At 47.3% G+C, this 22,387-nt stretch overlaps 1 protein-coding gene across 1 annotated transcript in view; it reads left to right on the top strand.

The window, feature by feature from the left end:
* Positions 1 to 22,387, top strand: part of GLUD1 (glutamate dehydrogenase 1) — a 501,976-nt gene that overhangs the window by 383,303 nt on the left and 96,286 nt on the right. The window contains exon 10 of the mRNA XM_069610788.1: positions 18,112 to 18,235. Within this exon, the coding sequence (XP_069466889.1) occupies positions 18,112 to 18,235 (124 nt within the window). The remainder of the gene's footprint in view (positions 1 to 18,111; positions 18,236 to 22,387) is intronic.

The raw sequence follows: 22,387 nt of genomic DNA, 5'->3' as shown, positions 1-22,387 counted from the left end.
AAGGAGCGGTAGAACGGGTTCCTGTGGCACAGGAAGGACAAGGGGTTTATTCCCGGTTCTTCGTTGTCAAGAAGCCAAATGGAAAATGGAGGCCCATTCTCGACCTGAGGGTACTCAACAAATGGCTAAAGAGCTTAAAATTCAAAATGCTAAAGCTCCAGGAGGTTATCAGGTCAGTGCAACCCATGGATTATCTGTCGTCGCTAGACCTTCAGGACGCATATTTTCATATCCCAATACGTCCACGACACAGGAGATATTTAAGGTTCATCGTCGGGCGAAAGCATTTTCAGTTCAAGGTCCTCCCGTTCGGTCTCAAGTCCTCCCCCAGGACGTTCACCAAGTGTTTGGCCCCTATAGCGGCCCATTTAAGAAAGGACGGTCACCATGTCTATCCCTATCTAGACGACTGGCTGGTCAGAGGTTCGTCCATGGAACAAACACGAAACAGTCTGGGGGCCACAATGTCCCTCTTACAGGAACTGGGCTTCGCGATAAACTTCAGCAAGTCCTCCGTAGAGCCTTCGAAGACCTTGGTCTTTCTAGGAGCGGAGTTTCATACGCACACAAGCCTTGTAAGACCATCCAGCGAAAGAATACAGAAGCTACAAAGCAAGGCGTCGGAATGGAGATGCGGTACCAGGGTGTCGGTGCGCAAATACATGTCCTTGCTAGGGACCATGTCATCCTGCATTCCGTTGATAAACAACTGCCGTCTGTTTATGAGGCCTTGCCAGGAATTTCTAGCGGACCGTTGGGCGCAGAGCCAAGGTCGCTGGTCCGACAGACTGGTCATCGACGAACAACTGGTACAAGCACTCTGTTGGTGGAGAGTTTCTACTCATCTAACGAAAGGAATGCCCCTGGTGGAACCGGAGTTCCAGAAGACGGTGGTGACGGATGCATCGCTGAGCGGATGGGGAGCTCATCTGGATACGTTGCAGGTGCAAGGCCGGTGGTCGTTACAAGAGTCCTCCCTGCATATCAACCTGCTAGAACTGAGAGCAGTGCAGTGGGCTCTAAAATCTTTTCTTCCTCAATTGAGGGACTCGGTGGTGCGTGTCATGACGGACAACACGACTACAATGTTTTACCTAAGGAAACAAGGAGGAACACGTTCCAGGTCCCTGTCGACGGAGGCACAGAAAATCTGGCATTGGGCCCTGCAACACAACATGCAAATCTTGGCGTTCCACCTGCCAGGTGTGAGAAATGTGGAGGCCGATGCCCTCAGCAGGGAAATGAACGAAGTTCACGAATGGGTGCTGAACGACCACCAACTACAACACGTATTCAGGAAGTGGGGACATCCTTCCATCGATCTGTTCGCGACGAAGGACAACAGGAAATGCCCGCAGTACGCAAGCAGATGGCCTCAGCAGGGCTCACTGGGGGATGCGTTCTCCTTCCCATGGACGAACAAATTCCTGTACGCATTTCCTCTTATCCGGAGAACGTTGCAATGGATCCTCAAGTACCCATGTCGGGTGATTCTGGTGGCCCCGTATTGGGCCAGACAGGTGGTTTTCAGACCTGCTGCACCTAGCGGCGGCGGAGCCAATGAGGTTCCGGAAGATCCCCAACCTTCTGTCTCGACAGGAGGATATCGTTTGGCATCACGACCCGGACAGCCTCAAGTTGACGGCCTGGCTCCTGACTTCGCCGAATTTGGTCAGCTAACGATTCCGGAGGAGTGTCGTCGTATTCTGCAGGCGGCAAGAGCACCTTCCACAAACACTTCATACTCGTACAAATGGAGGAGTTTCTGTCAGTGGTGTGTGGATCAACCAGGTTTGGTTCCGCAGTCGATTACGCCGGAACAGCTCCTTCCATACTTGCTGTTCTTAGCTCAAAAGGGCCTATCGGTGTCGTCGATAAAAGTACACCTGGCCGCCATCTCCAGGTTTACACGTCAACGACATTCCGCACCATTATTCAGCGACCGCCTGATTAAGCACTTCCTTAAAGGTTTGTTTCGGAGTTTCCCTCCCGAGAAGAAATTTCCTCCGGCGTGGAGCCTCAATCTGGTGTTAGCGTCTCTTATGAAACCTCCTTTTGAACCAATGTCATCATCGTCTCTAAAGTTTTTGTCGTGGAAATTGGCCTTCCTGGTGGCCATCACTTCAGCCCGACGTATTTCGGAAATCCAAGCTCTAATGGTAGACCCACCATACTTAAGATTTTTCAAGAACAAGGTGGTCCTAGCCACTAACCCACAGTTCATACCGAAAGCTCCTTCAGTGTTCCATAAACATTCCTCTATTGTCTTACCTACGTTTTTTCCAGAGCCATGCTCGGGAGCGGAGCGCACGTTACACACATTAGACGTGAAAAGGGCTCTCAAGTTTTATCTTCATCGCACCCAACCTTTCAGGAAAACGAGCCAGTTGTTCGTGGCCTGTGGTTTGGGTGCTAAAGGCAAAGCCATTTCAAAGCAAGGACTGTCGAGATGGGTATCGTCTACCATTTCGTACTGCCATTCCAAGGCTGGGAAGCCTCTTCTGCGACGCCCAAGAGCTCATTCAACTAGAGCGGCGGCATCGTCGACGGCGCTGTGGTCTGGAGTCCCTCTGGGGGACATCTGCATGGCGGCTACCTGGGCGGCTACACACACTTTTACCCGCCATTACTGCCTGTCACAACAACATGCCGAAGATACTCGGATGGGACAGGCGGTGCTTCGACACCTATTCCAATAAGGTAAGCCCCGGTTGAGGGGTTAGATCTTGTTGCAATTATGATTGCACATTGTTCGTTTTCTATGTTAACAATTGCTGATGTGTACACGACCATAGGGAACGGGCATTGTGAGGAAAGTATGTGGTTTTGCATGCACGCCTCCTCTTTTCGGGATGGTACTGCTATGTAATCTATTCTAAGCATGTGAATCCATGAAAGATCCAATGCTGGAGAAGGGAATAGTTTCTTACCTGTAACTCCATTTCTCCAGCATTGGTATCTTTCATGGATCTGAGGGAGCGCGGGGGCGGGTCCTGTATTTATATCATGGCGTCCTGACGGCGCGGGCACGCATGGTACAAAACGAGGTGGATAGGACGCATAAGCGTCGAAAAAGTTTTCCTACGGGAAAGGGTCTATATAATGTACCGGGGATTCCCAGCCTGACGACGGGGAATATTCTAAGCATGTGAATCCATGAAAGATACCAATGCTGGAGAAATGGAGTTACAGGTAAGAAACTATTCCCGTATGACTCTGACCTCGTCACCCTAAAACGCAAGTGCAGGGTGGCAGAGAGGAAATGTCGTGCTTCATGTTCATCCTCTGACAAACTGGCCTGCCGCCTGCTTCAAAGGCAATACCGTCTCTCCGTTCTCACCAAGAAGAGAGCCCTTCTCCAAGTATGCATCTCTGCAGCATCTAACAATTCGGACGAACTCTTTAAAATATGCAAGGAGCTGGCCAACCCTGCTGCAGTCTCTACCTCTCCTGTCCCCTCCCTGGCCCTCTGCACGTCACTGGCCTCTCACTTCATCTCTAAAACTCAGGACATCCTGTCCTCACTCTCCTCCTATCACCTCCCTCCCTCTATTCCCTGCCCTTCCTCTGGCCCTTCTGCAGCCCTCCTCCCCCCTCCCTCCTTCTCTGCCTTTCCCCTTTTCTCGGCTGACGAGGTCTCCATACAAGTCCGATCTATGAAAGTCTTGTCAAAACAGGTTCACCCCTGTCTAAAATTATCAAGGACCACATTGACTCCCTGGCTCCTGCCCTGGCTGACTTCTGCAATCACTCCTTCGCCTCTGGATTCTTCCCATCCCCCTTTAAGCACTCCCTTGTGCACCCTCGTCTTAAACCCTCTTCCTACCCCTCCTGCCCGGCTAACTATCACCCAGTCACCATCACTCCCTTCCTGGAGAAACTGGCCATCTCCCAGGTTAATCTCCATGCTGAATCTGTTGGTAGTCTTCATGACCATCAGTCTGGCTTCAGAGCTGCCAGAAGCACGGAAACGGCTCTCCTGAACATCTGTGAGGACCTGCTCTCGAACCTTGACTCCAACACTCCGTGTTCTCATTTTGCTCGATCTCTCTTCTGCCTTTGATACTGTTAACCATGCCATCCTAATCAACCGTCTCCGTGATAACCTGGGTATCACTGGTCAGGCTCTGGCGTGGCTGACCTCTTTCCTCTCCAATTGACCCTCCCAGGTCCAACTGGGGTCCTTCCTCTCAGAAATTTTATTTCTCTACCTGTTGTGTCCCCCAGGGATCTAGCCTCTCTCCCTGGCTGTTCAACCAGTATCTGGCACTCCTTGCCCACCGCATCGCCGCTCTCTGCCCCAACGTTCAGTGCTATGCGGATGACACCCAGCTCATTTTCAGGCTACCCTCGGCCTCCTCCTCTCCTTCCCTCATCTCTGACTGTCTGTCTGCTATCCAGGAATGGTGTGCCGCCAATGAGCTCTGCCTAAATGCCAGTAAGACTGAGATTCTACTCATCGGCACACCCACTCCCTCCTTCCCTACAGCTCTCTGGCCGACCTCTCTTGGCCCTCTTCCTGCTCCTACCTGCAAGGCAAAAAACCTTGGTCATCTTCGACTCCACACTCTCCTTTTCTCCTCACATATCTGACGTCTCTAAGAAGTCACACTACCAGCTGCACCTACTCAGTGGTATTCTTCCTTTCCTCTCCTTCCCCCAGAAGCTCACTGTCTCCCGAGCCCTGGTTCTCTCGAAGCTGGACTACTGTAACAGCCTCTATCTAAATCTGCCTGCCTCTACTCTCCGCCCTCTGCAACTTATCCAGAATAGGACTGCGAGACTTGTCCTTGGCCTCAAGCCCAGGGACCGTATCTCTCCAGGTCTAAAATCTCTACACTGGCTCCCAGTGGCTGTGAGGATTAAGTTCAAAACCCTCTGCATTGTCCACAAGGCCTTCTGGGGCCTAAATACCTTCAACTCTTCCTTCCTAAAAATCTTCCTTCTCGAGCTCTTTGCTCATCCGTCTCCAACTCCCTCAGTCATCCGCTTCTCCAAGCAACGGGTTGGGGGTAGATCTCTCTCCTCGGCAGTGGCCTCCCTCTGGAACAGCCTTCCTGCCTCCCTGAAACTTGAGGAGAACCATCTCCGGTTCCGGAAGCACCTCAAAACCTTCCTCTTTGCTTCTGCTTTCTCTCCCCCTCTCCCCTATTAAATTCTTGACTGAAACTGCACTGAATCTGCAACTGGGCCACTCTCACCGATCTCGGTCCTGGCCCAGCCACTCTCCACTTGCACTGTCTCCCTGGCAACCCCTGCACTGCGGGACTGTCTCTGTATCCCTACAGCCTGCCTTCCCAGCACTTGTCTGCACTTAACTTGCACTTGCCACTAGCTGGCCCTATTATTTATTTGTTATTCTACTTCCCTGTACTGCACTCCTCACGGCCCACCCCCTCCCCGTCCCCTTGCACTTTTACCTTCCCTCCACCCATGCACTTGCGCGATCTGAATGACACTTGGCCTAGTAGGATCGTTGTCTGTCTTCCCTTTGTCCCCCCCCCGCCTCGTCGTGCCTTGAAACACTTACGATATATGATATGGCATTTGTAACGCGCCTATACACATCATAAATAAGGTTATACCTTGATTGGTAAACCATAAGTATTTACTTGATTTTTATAATGGTGTTTATATGATATGTTATAGTACATACTTCCCAGGATTTATCTTGTCCTACTTGTATTTATATAAACCCTTTATTTTTACAATGCATAGTGTTTCTTTGGACCATATGTGCTACAATTTCTTTTTACCAAGCTACAGCCCTCTCCCCCTCCTAAAATGAGACTGGCTGCTCTCCCTACACTACCAAATGTTCAGGTGATATAGCTTTATACTGACAGTGGAGTCTTGTACTGCCTCTGGTATGGTTTTATGAAGCCCTTAGTTGCATTTTAGAAAAACTGTCCGTCAAGTTGGGCTACCAATGCAATAAAGCTGTTAGCACTGCTGGTGAAACAAAAACCAAAGTACAGATGACACCACCATCCTATCCCCTACAACCAATCTATGAAGATAGAATTTCACTATGGAACTATTGGCTTGCTTAAGAAGCACCCCTGGGCCCTTATGAGCTACCCAGGGCCATAAACGTATGTAAAATGGGGTTGCAGGGGGGCTTCGGTCATTGATCATGTTTAGGTGATTTTTAGAATCTGTTTATGGACGGATTTATCTGGGTAGTGTGGGTAACCAGCAAAGCTTATACTTGGGGAGGACGTCGAGTGGTGAAGGGTTAAGCATACACGGAGTACTCTTTAATAATACAGGTTAGGCAGAATGTATAAACATATGGTTATTAGTTTAAGCCTTAGAGCATTGATTAATGAAAAACCACAGGCAAGTAATGCACTAAAGCATTCACTACCAATTTATACACATTCACTTGGTGTGCCTCTGCTAAGAGCACTAACACTTCACTTTTAAATGCAGTTGGAATCCCTTCTCAATACACTAAGTGTATCAAAGCAGGTGAATAAAGAAATGGAACCAGGCAAGTAATCAATACTTTACTTATGTCTTAATTCTCAAACCTATTAGTTCTCAAGCATCATTTAAAAAGAGTGTTTCTAACCTTTTAAAAGTCCTTCCCTAGCTTAAAACGAATGGTCCTAGTGCCATTAAATCACAGGTCCCAATAAGTCAGTTCAGGAGGCTAGCAGTCTTTGGGAAGATTGACCAAGTGTTTGGTTGAGCCAACAAGTAGTTGTAAGTTTTCCAAGGTTTAGTTAAGTCAAGGTAAGTCTTTAACAGACCCGGTCAAGTCCATTCCCCTTAAGGGAGACCCATCAGCGACTACCAGGCCAGCACACCACCATTCAAAGGCTAGCCAAGAGAGACCAGGTTAGGACTTTACACCCATACCCTATGGAGATTGAGGGGGAGGGGCAGGCGAGTGAACAAAACAGGTATTATTTATGCACCTCCTGTATTCCGAATCACTGAGGGACCATTGCATAAATTCCTGAAATCATTGGGCCTTCTGGATTCTTGCCTTGGTTCCATTGGAAGCCATGCATGCTTTAGTCTCTTTAGGTGTCTGGTTCTTGGGGCTGGCAGTACGTGGTTCCGTGCTCCAATGGACTGGACAGCTGCACACTCAGGACCACAACTTCGGCAGCTACGTTGGGACTCCAGGATGCGGCAGATGGCAAGCAGCAATGGCCACTTGAAGAAACTGGCAGAAGTCAACCCTTGCAGGGAGAACAAAGCTGGTCCTGCAAGACACCTCTTCTTGAGGGGGGGAGCTGCAACTTCACGGACATGCTTCTTATTCTTTAAGCTGAGAATCTGTAGTCCGAATGCTCAATTTGGGACAGCGACTGTTGTAGCCAAGTAGGACATCTGGCTAGCCCACAGGATGGTTCTGGGACCGTTGAGAGCCATTCCTGCGGTTGGATCTTTGAGCAGAGGTTGATGCTGATTGTGCGACCGGTCCAGGGGTTGAAGCACCTATGTAGGTCGTCTTGAAATGTGCAGAGACAATGGGTTTTGTAGGGCAAATGAAGAAAGGGCTGTTGGCAATCTTCCCACGAGTTCTGGGTCTTCATTGAGTTACTTTCCTTTGTAGGGGTCCTGGCTCCGATGATCTGAAGAACCACTGCCAGAGAAGTCCGTTTTTCAAATTCTTCTCATTTCTTTCCCCAGTATCAGAGCTGGAGTTGGCCCAGCCCACCAATGGCAAGGATCTGCACCATTCAAAGTGGCATGGGCTGTCCAAAGCAAGATTGACAAAGGTAGGCCGATAATCTTGTGGCAAGGCCAATTTAGAGTATACAGAAGGGCATGAATCAGTAAAATGCATGAGACTACAAAAAATGAAAACACTGTAAAAGTATCCACTGCCACCTCACAATCCTGGGCACATCATGCAAGCAACCACAAAGTAACTCGGACAAAGGGTCCTTACCGCACTTAACAGAAGCTGATGTGTGCAGGAAAAATAAACGAAGAACTTTACAATGGAGAACAGAGTTCTCCTGCACAGATAGCCATACGGAGTGATCAGTGTCCCCAAAACATATCTATTTTAGCAATGCAAGTGGACAGAAAAGGCTTCACTTCTGTCCAAAAGTGAGTTAAGTTTCAAAACAATAGAGCAGAGTCCTTGATGTCTTTTATAACGGCAAAGCAGCAAAAAGTACAACATTTCCTAACCCCATTGAATAATCCTCCCTCCAACATCTCTTTGGATGAAACGGTTTACATAAAACAAGAGCTGACAAAAGGTTTCCCTTGTCTTTGAGACTTCTTGACTGAGTGGTTAAACCAGTGCTCTCTCGAACCATCCATGGAAAGGAGGCAAGGAACCAATTTTGGAAAATGTTTGAAGTACAAACCCATTAAGCTTTTACAGCACAATGAAAAGATTATTCCGCGTTAGTGATTGGGTTGCTTTTGGCTGGAAAAGTTGTTGGAAGCGGTATTAAGACAGTTGGCTTTCTGGCTCAGTCACTGTTGTGATCCATTTACCATAACATGTAGTATGTGGTTGTTAGGCAAAGTTTGTATGCAGTACCCTCTGGGACCACTACGCACAACTAGGACTACAGGTGTAAGCAAAACAGTCTGTACTACACAATATTTGGTAGTGAGCTGAGCAGCCAGGCTTATCCCAAGAGGGAATGTGAGCTTGTAATGGTGTTACACAGAGGTATATAAATACAAGTATTCAGATAGACACTTGTACTCAAGGTTTCTTGGTAAACACTTATTAATGTATTAGTCAGTTAGAAAACATTCACTAAAAGGAGGCAATCAATATCACACAAATATACTACAGTACTTTACACTATCAGGTTCTGAGACATTTAAGCTACTTTGAAGTAGAAGCAAAAAGGCATAAGTTAATAAAACGAATAATAGTTACTCTTAAACAGTGCAAATAGTTTGAGTTCACCAGAGGAGTTGATTCGATGCAATAGGTAGGCCAAAGTCAATGGGCTAGAGTCTTGCATATGAAAAACAGTTCTGGTAGTTTAAACGGAAAAGTCTTTGCCACGGTTTTCAGAAGTAGTTCATAGAAGAAAGGTTTGTATGTCTGTTCACAAGCTGACTAGACCTGCAAGTTGCCAAAGTTGTACGCACTTTCGCAGTGAGAGGTAAGTTCTCTCGGTCGGGTTTTTACAGTACCTTGTATTGAAGAAAGATGCAGCTGAAGACTTCTGTTCCTGCAGATCTCGCTGTTCCTGAGCCTCAGTCGTGGGTACAAGAGGGAGGACAGGGGGAGGAGGGGAGGACTCCTGCACTGCGGGGGGACTGGTCACAAAGCTGGCAAATCTTCAATTCCAGTAGCTGTCTTAATGCGCACAAACTGGTGTCCTTCTCCCTGGCTATTTGGTTTCCTGCATCACTCTGAGGAAAATACAACCAGCTCCGAGAATGGTGCCCAGGTGGCTTACGAGTTGATTGGTCCCACCAACTCGAAGGGAGAAGTGGTCCTTGAAGGGCTTCTCGGTCGAGATGAACTTGACGGGCTTCACCGGGCAAACCAACGGTCCAGGAGTTGCAGCAGCCGTCCTCTTCCAGCTTGTCTTTGGTTATTTTGTTCCAGTGGTCGATTCTGCCTTCCAAGCCAAGAGACTCTCAGTTTAAACAGTTTTCTCCCATTCATGCCAGCCTAGCTGCCACTCACCCATCTGGGAGTTTAGGGCACCTCCCTCACTTCCTGCGCACCCCAGGCACTCGGGCGCCAGAGCCGGTCTTCTGTCCTGAAGCCTGCCGAAGGCATAGAAACAAAGGGACCAAACCTAGTTTGGCGCGCAGAGACAAACTCTAGAAGGATCTTTCCAAAAAGAAATGGTGAAAAAAGAAGACCGGGACCTGTTTAAACAAAGGGGGCCCAGACGCCATCTTGAAAAACATGGCTCCTTCGATTTTTTTGCTACCGGTGTGTTCGGTTGGGAAAAATCATGGTAGTTTGTTGTAAAACCACTGCCACCAGCCATTTTGATAGGAAAGGGTAGCATCTGACTGCTACATGAGTATCTAGACACAGGGGATACTAGTTAACCCCTCCAGCCCTCTATTGGAAGATAGTGTGTGCCGGGTCTAGGAATTTAAAGACTAGTTAAGCCGGGGGCTGGGGGGGGGGGCGCTATTGCCCACGGGAGAAAATGGCTGCTCCTGTGTAAGCTCTGGAGTGAACGAGGGCTGTAATGCAGATATAATTGTTTAACGGGTCCGGTTCCACTTCTATGAAGCATGGATTGAATGGCATTCACTACTGAACGGGACGGCGAAACCTGGAAGCCAACGGTGAACGACTCTCCGAGATAAAGCATCATACGAACTCCACGGAGAGCTGGGTACAGAGCCTGAAGTCAAGCCGGAACTCGAGGGAAGGAGCTCGGCGGAAGGAACCGCGAGCGGCGCCCAGGACAACGGAGGCCCATCGATATTGGAACCTGCTGCGGGTGCTCCGCTCCTCGTAGAGCGCCTGCGGGGACCCCACCAGCGGCCGCCATCCCCCTGCTACAGGCACCCTGAACGAGCGGTGCTCGGCTCGTGCCCGGCGACGAGAATCCATCGACGAATTGCAGGAGCGGCACCCCCGGGCCCTCGGCGGGCACAACGCAGATAAGTGGGCCGGCGAGGGGGAGGTGGCGGCACTGCACTAGGCCCCTGCGTTATAATTGGAATGAATTATAAACTAACGCAGCAGACAGTGTATTGGAAGGCGGGAAGTGAGGCCTTTCAGGGTCACTCTAGAACCGCATCTTCACGACAAGCGATAAAGGAGAGAACGCGATAGACCGTATCAAGCTCCCAACACGGCACTGGTGCCACGACGCCGAAATCGCACTACCTGAAACAATTATACCGACGCCGACCCCCCACCTCTGATAAGACTTAGAGAAAGCGAAGCTTGTTAACCCTACTGAACAATCGACCAGGAAAGGGGGATAATGTCCAAGAGATTTGGCCACAAGAAAGGCAAGGGGGCCATCGACAAATGCACCACAACTATCCAGAAAGATTCAACACCCGAGATGGAGGAAGTAACGATCCCGCTTGATCAGCAGGCTCCGCCGGCTACGTTGATGGACCCTCAAGCGGTTTTCCTTGCAATGCAACAAAGTTTTTCAGTGCTCAACGACAAACTTGATGGGATCACCGCAACTGTGGCATCCATTAAAACGAAATTGGACAAAACAAAAACATGTGTAACGGAGGCAGAAACAAGAATATCGGGCACTGAAGATGCTCTTGAAGCCCTGAAAAGTATGGTCTCCACGATGGCGATCGAATTAGGAATGGTGAAGACTAAATGCGAGGACTTAGAAGCGAGGTCAAGGCGCAACAACATTTGCATAGTGGGGGTACCGGAGGAAGCGATGAAGGGCTCCATGGAAAAGGGAGTTGAGGCCCTCCTACGCACATTGCTGGGGGACCCTGGTTGGTCGCCAATGTTCATTGAGCGGGCTCATAGATCTTTAGCCCTGAAACCGGAGCCAGGAGCATACCCTAGACCGATCATAGCTTGTGTGATGAACCATAGGGACAGGGACTTGATACTGAGGAGGGAAAAGCAGGAGCAGAGATGGGACGCCAACGTTATACCGATCTTTCCAGACTTCACACTGGCGGTACAACAAGAGAGGAAACTTTCCAACGGGGTTAAGAAACTGCTCCGGGAACGACAGGTCCAGTATGCCATGCTTTACCCGGCGAGACTTAAAATTCATATCGAAACAAGACCCACTTCTTCACCTTCCCAGAGGAAGCCGCCAACTTTGAGACAGATATCCCCACTCCGTCTGGGAGCACTGAAGTGAATGAACTGGAGTAGTCTTTACGGTTGCGCATCAGCAGAATGTTTAACTAATGAAGCATAGGAACAGAAATGTCGGCTCCCCCTTTTGGGGGTAGCTGTATGTGGGGGCGGGAATGTTTCAATAAGTGTGGTATGCTGCATTGTAATGTCCCCCGCAGACAACAATATGTGAGAGAGCAACTTAAGGAACCGGTTGCACTTACTCAAGGTTTAGAAAGGCATAGGCACTGGGAATCTCTGCAGGCCCCCCTGTAGCAGGTGCACACTCAGTTGGAGGGAGGGAAGGATTGGGATCCTAAAAGCACAGTTGAAGTTATGGGACTGTGAGGGTGGGGGGGGGGGAGGAGGGGAGTTTAACACGATGGGTGGGAGTTATGTTATGGAGGGGAAGAAAATAAAAAGCACACAGGTATTGTACACTGGAAATTCTGAAAGTATTGTTAAAAAATATTCGCAAACACACGTTCATGATCACTCCATGTGGAATGGCTGAAACAGGCAGTGATGATATTAAAGTAATGAGCTGGAATGTTCGAGGTCTAGCCTCCAGAGTTAAGAAATGGAAAATTATAGCATACATTAACAGACAGACCCCCAAGATTGTTTTCTTACAGGAGACGCATGTAGGGCCACAACAGGAGGGGCAACTGGTTCCGAATTGGGGAACACCAGTATTTCACAACTTATTCGAAAAGGGCTAGAGGTACAGCAATCTTGATACACAAGACCTTGCGGTTCACCTGCAAAGAAGTGGAATGCGATATTGAGGGGAGATATGTGCTAGTACATGGTATTCTGCAAGACAAAGATATGGTCCTCCTCAACGTATACAGGCCGAACATAGACGACCTGGAATTCTACTCCACAATTTTTGGGAAACTGGCAAACTCCCCCACGGCCTGTCTGATATGCGGGAGGGACTTCAATACTATTCTTGATGTGAATATCGACCGTACTTCGACACAAGTGAGAGCGTTAACCAAAGCAGCACAGACAATCATCACGCATATGGCAGATCTGAACTTGAAAAACGCATGGAGGACGCTACACCCCTCTGAGAGGGTACACATTACTCGACCGTACACGATATGCATTCCAGGATAGATATTTGGTTGGTGGTTAGCACAGCACGATCATGGGTCACAGACACTCAGATGCTCCCCAGGACATACTCTGATCACTCCCCCATACTTTTGGTATTGCGAATACCTGGCGCCGCGATTGGTAGGCCTCCATGGAGATTCAAACCGGCTGCGCTACAAGATCTGGCCTATAAAAACGCAATAGACCAACACATACAAGAATACTTTGATCTCAATGAGAACTCGGTGTCCTCTCTTGCGATATTGTGGCAAGCATTTAAGGTGTATATAAGGGGCAGTTCCATTTTGATAGAAAGTAGCATCCTTAAAGACATTAGGAATAGATTGCAACGACTAGAAACGCAAATAGCATCAATACAAGCCCAATAAGTGCTTACGCCAACACCACAACTCACTCTAGATATAAAGAATAAGCTGGACGGATATACTGAGACAGCGGACCAAGAGATCCGCTACTTTGACAAACCGGCGGCTGCACGCCGCTATGGAGAAAGCGAACGCCCGGGGAGGTTGTTAGCCAGAGCAGTGAGGAGGGGGGGGGAGGATCAACAGATATCCCATGTATACAAACAGCGGATGGTTCGGTCACCACTGATCAGGGTAAGATACACAACGCATTCCACACATTTTACGAAGAACTTTACTCGCCTCAATCAGATGCTATGGATGCAGAGATTGACCATTATCTCTCCCAAATCCCTACGACACTCCTGGCGGAGGATACCAGGGAGTTATTGGAGACGCCGATAACTGAGGTGGAAGTTGTGGAGGCAATTGAGGCACTCCCCAACGGGAAGGCCCCTGGCACCGATGGCCTTGGTGCAGAGTTCTTCAAGGAGTTTAAACATCTGTTAGTACCCAGACTACTGGCGGTATGGACCAAAGCCCTAGATAAGGGAGAGATCCCCGAGACTACAAGAGAAGCGGTAATAACGCTACTGCTCAAATCAGGGAAACCCCCGGATGATTGCGGGTCTTATAGACCACTGTCATTAATAAATACAGATGCAAAGATCTTAGCTAAGATACTTGCAACTAGGTTAACACCATTGAATGCCATACATGGTCCACGAGGATCAGGCAGGGTTCATTCTGGGTAGATCCACGGCCACTAACATCAGAAGGTGCCACGAGATACTGACTACAACACCCTCAGATCAGCAGGCTATAGCCGTATCGCTGGACATGCGTAAAGCATTCGATACGGTATCCTGGCCCTTTTTATTCGGGGTACTGCGAAATTATGGGTTCGGTCCAAACTTCCTGAAATGGATACAATCACTATATACAGGCCCCCAGGCCAGAATTGGAGTCAATGGAACCCTAACAAAAAAGCTTGAATTACGAGGGGGCACTAGACAGGGATGCCCGTTGTCACCACTACTGTTCGCCCTAATAATAGAACCATTGGCGGACATATTGAGGACACGTTACAGCGCATATGGGCTGAGGATAGGGAGTAAACTGCACATTATAAATTTGTATGAGGATGACATTTTGCTATACCTAAAAGATCCAGACAGAACACTGGGGAGGGTCCTGGCAGAAGTAGAGCGGTTTGGTGGATTGTCGGGCCTACGATTGAACCCCAGCAAATCAGAAGTATTCCCCATTACTGAAAATACGAGTAAACCCCAACACCTGCATGGCCTACTGTGGTGCCCGACACATATTCTGTACCTGGGAGCGTGTAGGACGGCTCAATTCTCGCGAGCACTAAACTATAACCTGCTGGCAGATGCTCTATGTATTAAGTTGAAGCGTTGGAATGCTCTCCCCATTTCAATGATGGGTAGGATCGCATTAGTAAAAAGGATAATTCTCCCAAAGCTCTTATCTATTTAGTACTGTGCCTGTCTGGCCGGGGCAAGCCTTGTTCACCAAGATGTCTAGCGCATGTGTCATTTGTTTGGGGTGGTCACCCTAGGGTGAGCTGGAGGGTTCTAACTGATGCCTATCCAAGGGGCAGTCTGATGGCACCGGACCTGGAATTATACTACTTGACGGCACAGGCACAATATGCCGCCCAATGGGCTACACTATTTCTGAACCCGGCGGACCCTATACCGAGCCAGCCCGAAAAGGAGGCCACAACGGCGCTCCACCAAATTACAAGGCCAACTCCCAAGCATTATAACCCTATAAAACCCTCACAGGTGGTGACTACGGCATGGACTAAAATAGTTGATATATTTGACACTGATGAGCTATACCACCCGAGCATGCCGCTCTGGGGCGACCCCCCCAAACACCCTTCAGCATAGATGGGGGAAGTAGCCCGCCACTGGTCCTACAGGGGCATATCACAATTGGGTCAACTATTCACTGATGGGCACTTTATTCAGTGGGAGGATATCAAGGATGTAGTGGGGAATACACATAGTACCAGACAACAATATAACTGGATACAAGCAGTCATACAAAGTATATGCCCGGCCTTCCCTAATGAACCACCGCTGAATATGGGATTGGGATATATGTTTACGGGGGGAGCCCAAAAGATCACGGAATCAGCACTGTATAAGATTATACTCCAGACACGCCCGATAGCGCAACGCACAACTAAGACCAAGTGGGAACAAGACCTGGGACAGCAAATTGAAGCCGACGAATGGTCCAGACTCTGTGCACTTACCAAACAGATTTCATGTAATCTAGATACAGGCTAATTCACTATAAAATGAGACAAAGAACACACTACACCCCTGTGAAGCTCAAACGTATATATACCCGTCCATGTCTGGGAACTGCCCGAGATGCAATACAGAAGATGCGAACATTTACCATATGTTATGGGCATGTGTAAAACTGAGGGGATATTGGGAAGAGGTGTGTTTGTCCCTAGATGGGATGGCAGATCAACCAGTGGAATAGACCCCCCGGATGTGCCTGTTGGGGGTAGTCGAGAAAATGAACCCGATATGGCGTAAACCTTTGAACTTAAGTCTGCTTCTAGCCAAAAGGGCGATCCTGATCAAATGGAAAAGTGCAAATCCCCCAACCAAGGCGGACTGGGAGAGAGACATGGTATGGGCAAACGATATGGAGGAACTATACATAGATTCTGTATTACCTGTATCCCGCCCAAAGAATATATGGGAAAGATACAAGCTGGAAAAGGCTGAGCAAGAACATTCAGACTCAGAAAAGTAATCGAAATTGTATAATGCATGAACATATCAGTACTACAGATAAGTGTTTGTATTAACTGTGTGCAACAAAAATAAAGATTTAAAAAAAACAAAGACTAGTAAAGCCAATTTAACTTTACATTCTCTGGGAAACAATAGTTTATCCCACAGAAGGCGTTTAAAACCTTGGGACAGCCAAAAAAGGCTTCCCTGTGTCAGTACACTCTGGGTGCTGTGTGATGCACATGAAAAGATGACGCCTACGGAGTTGTCTAAAACTCCATAATCAAAGAACACAAGAGTAAAACACACATCAAAATACATGAGCGAGTGGGGGGAAAAAGGCTCATACGCTCTACAGGTTAAAAAAATCAAGTCCTCAAAATCCAGCAAAGTTGCTGGGGGTCTTCAAGGTGAAGGGAATTGGCATATTTATGAGAATTCTTCCTAACAGTGGTGTTGTGGCAGATTGTTTGATGTTCATTTGGCAACTTTAAATTGGGAATTGGTTGTTATCCGAGAGGTGTTATCCGAGAGGTGTTATCCGAGAGGTGTCCGAGATAACCTAATTGCTTTTTTAGATTTCTGGGCATTTTTGATGGTGTACTGTTTCAGTTTCATAGACAGAAATGAATAAACGGTACATTACTTCGAATAGATTGTGTCCTCCCACATATTCCTCATCGGTGATATTCGATATCCAGTTTCAGCTGCTTCAGAATTTTGTTTCGGCAGAGGGCACTGTGCGTCTATACAGTCGACCTGATGTCCCTCAAGGGACTCTGTGATGTCATCGAAGGCATATATAGCATGTGCAGCGCTTGTTGGCTTCAGTTGTATCAATGCTATCACTTTGAGAAATACGGGGCGCTTCATTACTTCATACGGGAGTATGTCCGCTTTTTTGACACAAACTACCCCAAAGACCGGGTTCAAGAAGTGTTGAGTCTATGGTGTTCTTGGGGATGAGCATTAGTAATCAGCTTTTCATTGTCTATACAGGCCACACACTGGGTCAGGCTGTTATGAAACGGACCTTATACAGTTGGATCATTCTTGCAATTTCAGAATGTTGGACTGACGGGTAAGGATCCTCCTGAAGGATTAAGAGCTCGTTCCACGAGGGGCATGGCTACCTATACAGCCCTGCATAGGGGTGTACCGATTAAAGTATCTGTGGCAGCAACGTGGCCTACTATTCACACATTCACAACACATTACTGCCTGGAGTCTTCCCTCGGTTAGGATGGGAGCTTTGGCAATGCAGTCCTGCGTTCGGTTCATGAAAACATTTTTTCTTTAAACTAAAATTATTACTCCCTCCGCCAAATCTAATACTGCTTTGTCTGTCAAAGGGCAATGAGGCATTCGTGGGAGGACATAATTCATTCGGAGAACATGTTACTTACGCCGGGTAACGTTCTTTCGACTGGGTGTTTCTCCCACGTATTCTTAATTGCCCTCCCAACCTACCCCACAAAAGAATTTCCCATGCTATTGCAGCTTTCGCTCCTTCATAGTTGAGAACGGCCATTCCTGTGGTTATGTGGGGTTATTTCTACTGCAAGAAAAAGAAACCAAACTTAAGCCAACGGGTGCTGCTGGTGCTATGCATGGCTTCGATGACATACTCAAGACGGAGGCCCTCTAGGGACATCGGGGCGACTGCATCGACGCACAGCGCCCTCTGATGAATTATTTTTTACCGAAACTCTATCAAATATCAAAGAGGAATATGTGGGAGGAACATCCAGTTGAAAGAACGTTATCAGGGGTAAGTAACTTGCTGTAGTAACATCATGGTAGTATAATAGTCAGGTGTATGTTGACGGGTTCTGAGTACAGAGGAAGTGGGTAACTGGAGGTGGGAGTCCCCTATTAAAAGAATTAAAATCGAATGCCACTGGGTAATTGCACAAAAGTAAATTGCTGCTCAGTGATTTGTTGATGTAATTGCGAAGAACCAATATTTATTGCATTTCTAGAACTACTGTGCAAAGGATGTAATGCTCTGAAATTATAAAGATGATTATATTTTGTCTTAATACATTTATTTGACTATTAACAAGTCTTTATTTTCTTTTTTTCCGATGTCTAGGATCTTTACTTGAATGCTGGTGGTGTGACAGTGTCTTACTTTGAGTGGCTGAAAAACCTGAACCATGTTAGCTATGGCCGCCTGACTTTCAAATATGAAAGGGATTCCAACTACCACTTGTTAAGTACGTCCTTTTGGCTTTCTTGTAAGGAATGGTTGCCTGAAATACCATGCTTAATATGATGGGCTTCAAACCACAGGTATTTGTCTAAAAAGTGGGACTGCATAAATGTGTTTCTTTTCTCAGAAATTACTCTTATGATGGTAAGATCTTTAGGTTAAGTACAGCTTTACTTTGAAAGGTATTCTGGCTATCCACTGATTCACATCACGAGATAAGAATTGTCTAGGCTGAAATCCTCCCAGAAAAGAGAGGCACATAAATGTTATGAATGGTACTAGCCCATGCACTAATTTTGCATAAATCAGTTAACTGATTGCCAGTCAGAGCCCTGAGCTTAACCGCGGAAGAACAGATGCTCCCCTGTGAGCTAGCTTATCAAGTTTTGGAAATTGGGAGATTCCACCTATGTCTGGAGTAGGTCATTTTATAATTGGAAGAAAGGTGCAATCTGTGCTGCACAATTTGTGTAAACCTGATTGAACAATCACTGGCCTGGGGATAATTGGCTTCAGCCTCACTTAAGTCCTACCAGTTGAATGATTCCTTTGTGTGAAGAAAGACTACGAAATGTAACCGCTGTCTACCCTTCTTGCTGACTTTATCCATAACCAAAGATTGAAGTTTGGCAGGTTGTTTAGGGTTGCAATTAGGTTTTTGTTTGCTTTCATTTTAGCTGTGGATGTCCTGTGCCTAAAACTGGCTTTATTATAAATGTCACCCGATACTCCCTAAAGAGTACTGAATCCTCTCATAACCCCACATAAGGTGGTGTGTGCATAACAGTTAGGATAAAAAGTAACCCCATGCCCTGCTAACTGCAAGATTTAGTCAGGGAAAGACAAACGATGCAAGAACTTTAGGGGATTCTCATCACAACACATCATGTGCTGTGTGTTGCTTTAGTTAAAATCAGATGCCTAAAAGTTGGAGGAAAGCATAACTTCAAAAAGAGGGTAAAAAGGTTACCACGATGGAGTAAAAAGAGAGGCGAGTGTGGAAAAAACACTAGCGCAGGAAAATTAGCAAAGTCAGGTGTCCATCAAAGTACTGGGGCACTCACAAGGAGTGGGTATTTCAGAGAGCGAAATCTACCCTAACACTCTCCCCCAGACTAAGGGACAGGAGGATCTAATCTACTCCTGGATGGATCTCTTGTTCCAGTCGATCATAATTTCTGGAGAGTCCATCAGCATTCTTATGGTGTGACCCTGACCTATGCTTTATGGTGAAGTCAAACCCCTGGAGGCTTATTGACCACCTGGGCCGTTTAGGATTTTCCCCCTTCATGTTCATCAGCCATTTAAGAGGCTGTGGTCTGTCTGAATCTTGAAAAGTGATCCATACAAGTATGGTCTAAACTTCTTCAGAGACCACACAATGGCAAAACATCAAGTGTTGCCCACCTCATCGCTCTTTGTAATTTTTGCTGATAAAACAAATAGGGTGCTCCCTGCCTTTGTCACCCATCTGACTTAAAGACTGCCCCAATTCCTGTATTTGATGCATCTGTCTGCACAAGGAAGGGCTGTGAGTAGTCTGGAACTCTCAAGACTGGAGCTTGGCCAAGGTATCTTTTAGCCCTTGAAAGGCTTTGACACTCCCAAGTACATTTCACCTTCTTGGGGTACTTTGGAGGGGAAATGGCTGTCAGTGGTGCTGCTATAGTCTCATAGTCTGCAATAAGGTTTCTGTAGTACACACAGAGTCATAAGCAGGCTCACTTGGGTTGGAGTAGTGGGACTTTTCCAGTCCTCTACAGCCTGTACTTTGCTGGGCAAGGGCTTGATTCGCCCCCTCCTACCTCATGCCCAAGGTAGACCACTGAGCTCTGACCAACTTGTTGCTTGCTTTGATGGCCAGGTTGGCCTGTTGAAGAGCCTGTCTCAGATTTGAAAGGCGTTCTTCCCATGTTGGGCTGACCACTGCTATACCATGCAGAAGTTCTTAAGCCAATCAGGACATAATTCATCAATCTTTGGAAGGTGGCTAATGCATTCTTCAGTCCAAAAGGCATTGCCTTATATTGATGAAGGCCTTCTCGGGTAGAAAATGCTGTCTTCTCCTCGGCATGGTCTGTCAGCTATTTGCCAATAGCCTGAAGTCCTATCACATGTGCTGAGGAATCTGGCTGATCCCAGTTTATCCACTGGCTCATCCATTCTGGGCAAAGGATGGGCATCTGTCTTGGTGACTGCATTCAAGGCCCTATAGTCAACACAGAATCTAAGCTACTTAGTTTCTGACATGGATGCCAGCACCATTGGGCTAGTGTTCAATCACCCCAAGGTCAAGCAACTTGTTGACCTCTTTGTGATTTCTCACAGTATCCGACATCCTGTATACAGTGCTTTTTACAGGGACACTATCACCAGTGTCAATGTCATGGCTCCAAGTAGTCAGGCCTGGTGTAGTAGAGAACATGGGGGCAAACTGACTTAACAGAGCACTCCCTCTGCGGTTCCAGTGTCGGATTAGAAGATAGTTGTACTCCTTCTACTGTGCCATCTGAAGGGTATCCATGCAGAAAATCGGGCATAAATTTCGATCTGTTCTTGGTCAGAGGCTAGGAGCAAACCACTGATCTCTGCCCTGGGGACATAAGCCTTCAAATGGTTAGTATTAAAGATCCTAGGGCCTCCTATGGGTTGCCTAAATCCACCAAACAATTAACCTCTCCAAGTTTGCCTACAACTTTGAAAGGTCCAGTCCACTCATCTTCTAGCCCCGCCCCAGGATGCCTCTTGCATACATTTATAAAGCAAATTTGCAGAGACCCACCCATACCTCACATCGCCTTATCACCCCTAGATTTAGACTAAAAAGATTGGGGATGGGGTCGAGGGGGAGCTTCCCAGTCATAGCCAGTAAGAACTGGAATGCCCTACGGTTGGCCCGAAGATGGGAACAATCGTATGGGGTCTTCCGCAAGCACCACAAGACTTTGCTATTCGATCATGATGCAACTCTTGCAGAACTCTTGTCTTAAAGAAACCTTTACATTGCTGAATTAACTGCTCTAGTTGTCCTCTTATGTTGCAACGCTTGTAACTAGCGCCTTTATGCCTATGAGTTTAGTGCGCTTTGTAAATGAAAAAATAAATAAAGGCTCTGGGCCTCATTGGGACCATCACAATCTGCTGGTCTGGAGTAAACTCCACCATGTTAGCCTGCTAGTTATACCAGTGCTTCAACTGGGCTTCACAAGCTTTTGGGTTTTCTGTAGCTTCAAACATCATTTGTCATCTGTTTTCTCAGCCCTAGCACATAGTCGGTAATGTTCATGGGCTTGGAAAGTGGAGAATCCTTCAGTCCTTCCTTTATCAGATTCAAAGGGCTTCTGACTTGATGTCCATAAAGAAGCTCAGAGGGGCTGAAGCCTACTCCGGCTTGAGGTTCTTTTCTATAAGCATAAAGAAGGCATGGCGGTAGAAGGGTCCACTTTCTGAGGAGGGGTTCTTCTAAAGCTCCCATCAGTTGCTTCAAAATTCAGTTAAACCTCTCTACCAATCCATTGGTTTGGGGATGGTAAGCTGTTGAGAACTTGTAGGTTACTCAACGGGTTTTCCACGTGACTTGCGTGTAGTCGGACATACAGTTGGTCTAGATCACCTCTTTGGAAAATGCTACTATGTTAAAGATACCCAGTAGGGCCTTGGCAACTGCCTGAGCAGTGACGGTACTGATTGGGGTTGCCTTAGGATCCCTAGTGGCATGGTCCACTGCAACGAGGATGAATCCGTTGCCTGTGGAAGTGTTCAATAGGCCCAACAAGGTCAATCCAAACCCTCTCAAAAGGTGTTCCCACAATGGAGAGGCACCAATGGGGCCACATTCTTGGATCCACTCTTGCCAGATGTTGGGGAGAATTCTCAGAAATGTGCGAATTCCTTTTTACCTGAGAGACCCCCAGCAACTTTGCTGGATTTTGAGGACTTTCATTTTTTACCTGGAGTGAGCAAGACCCTTTTCCCCGCTCTCTCATGTATTTTAATGTGATTTTGAACTGTTTCTTTTGGTTGTGGAGTCTGACAAACTCCTTAGGCATCATCTTTTACATTGTCACACAGCACCTTTAGTGCAGTGGCACAGGGAAGTCTTTCGGATTTCCCAAAGGTTTAAATATCTCTCTGGGATAAACTACTTTTTCCCAGA

The sequence above is a fragment of the Ambystoma mexicanum genome, chromosome 8, assembly GCF_040938575.1.
Source record: "Ambystoma mexicanum isolate Mex_15411 chromosome 8, UKY_AmexF1_1, whole genome shotgun sequence".
In the NCBI taxonomy this organism is placed as follows: Eukaryota; Metazoa; Chordata; class Amphibia; order Caudata; family Ambystomatidae; genus Ambystoma; species Ambystoma mexicanum.
This window is presented reverse-complemented; position numbering and strand designations above follow the sequence as displayed.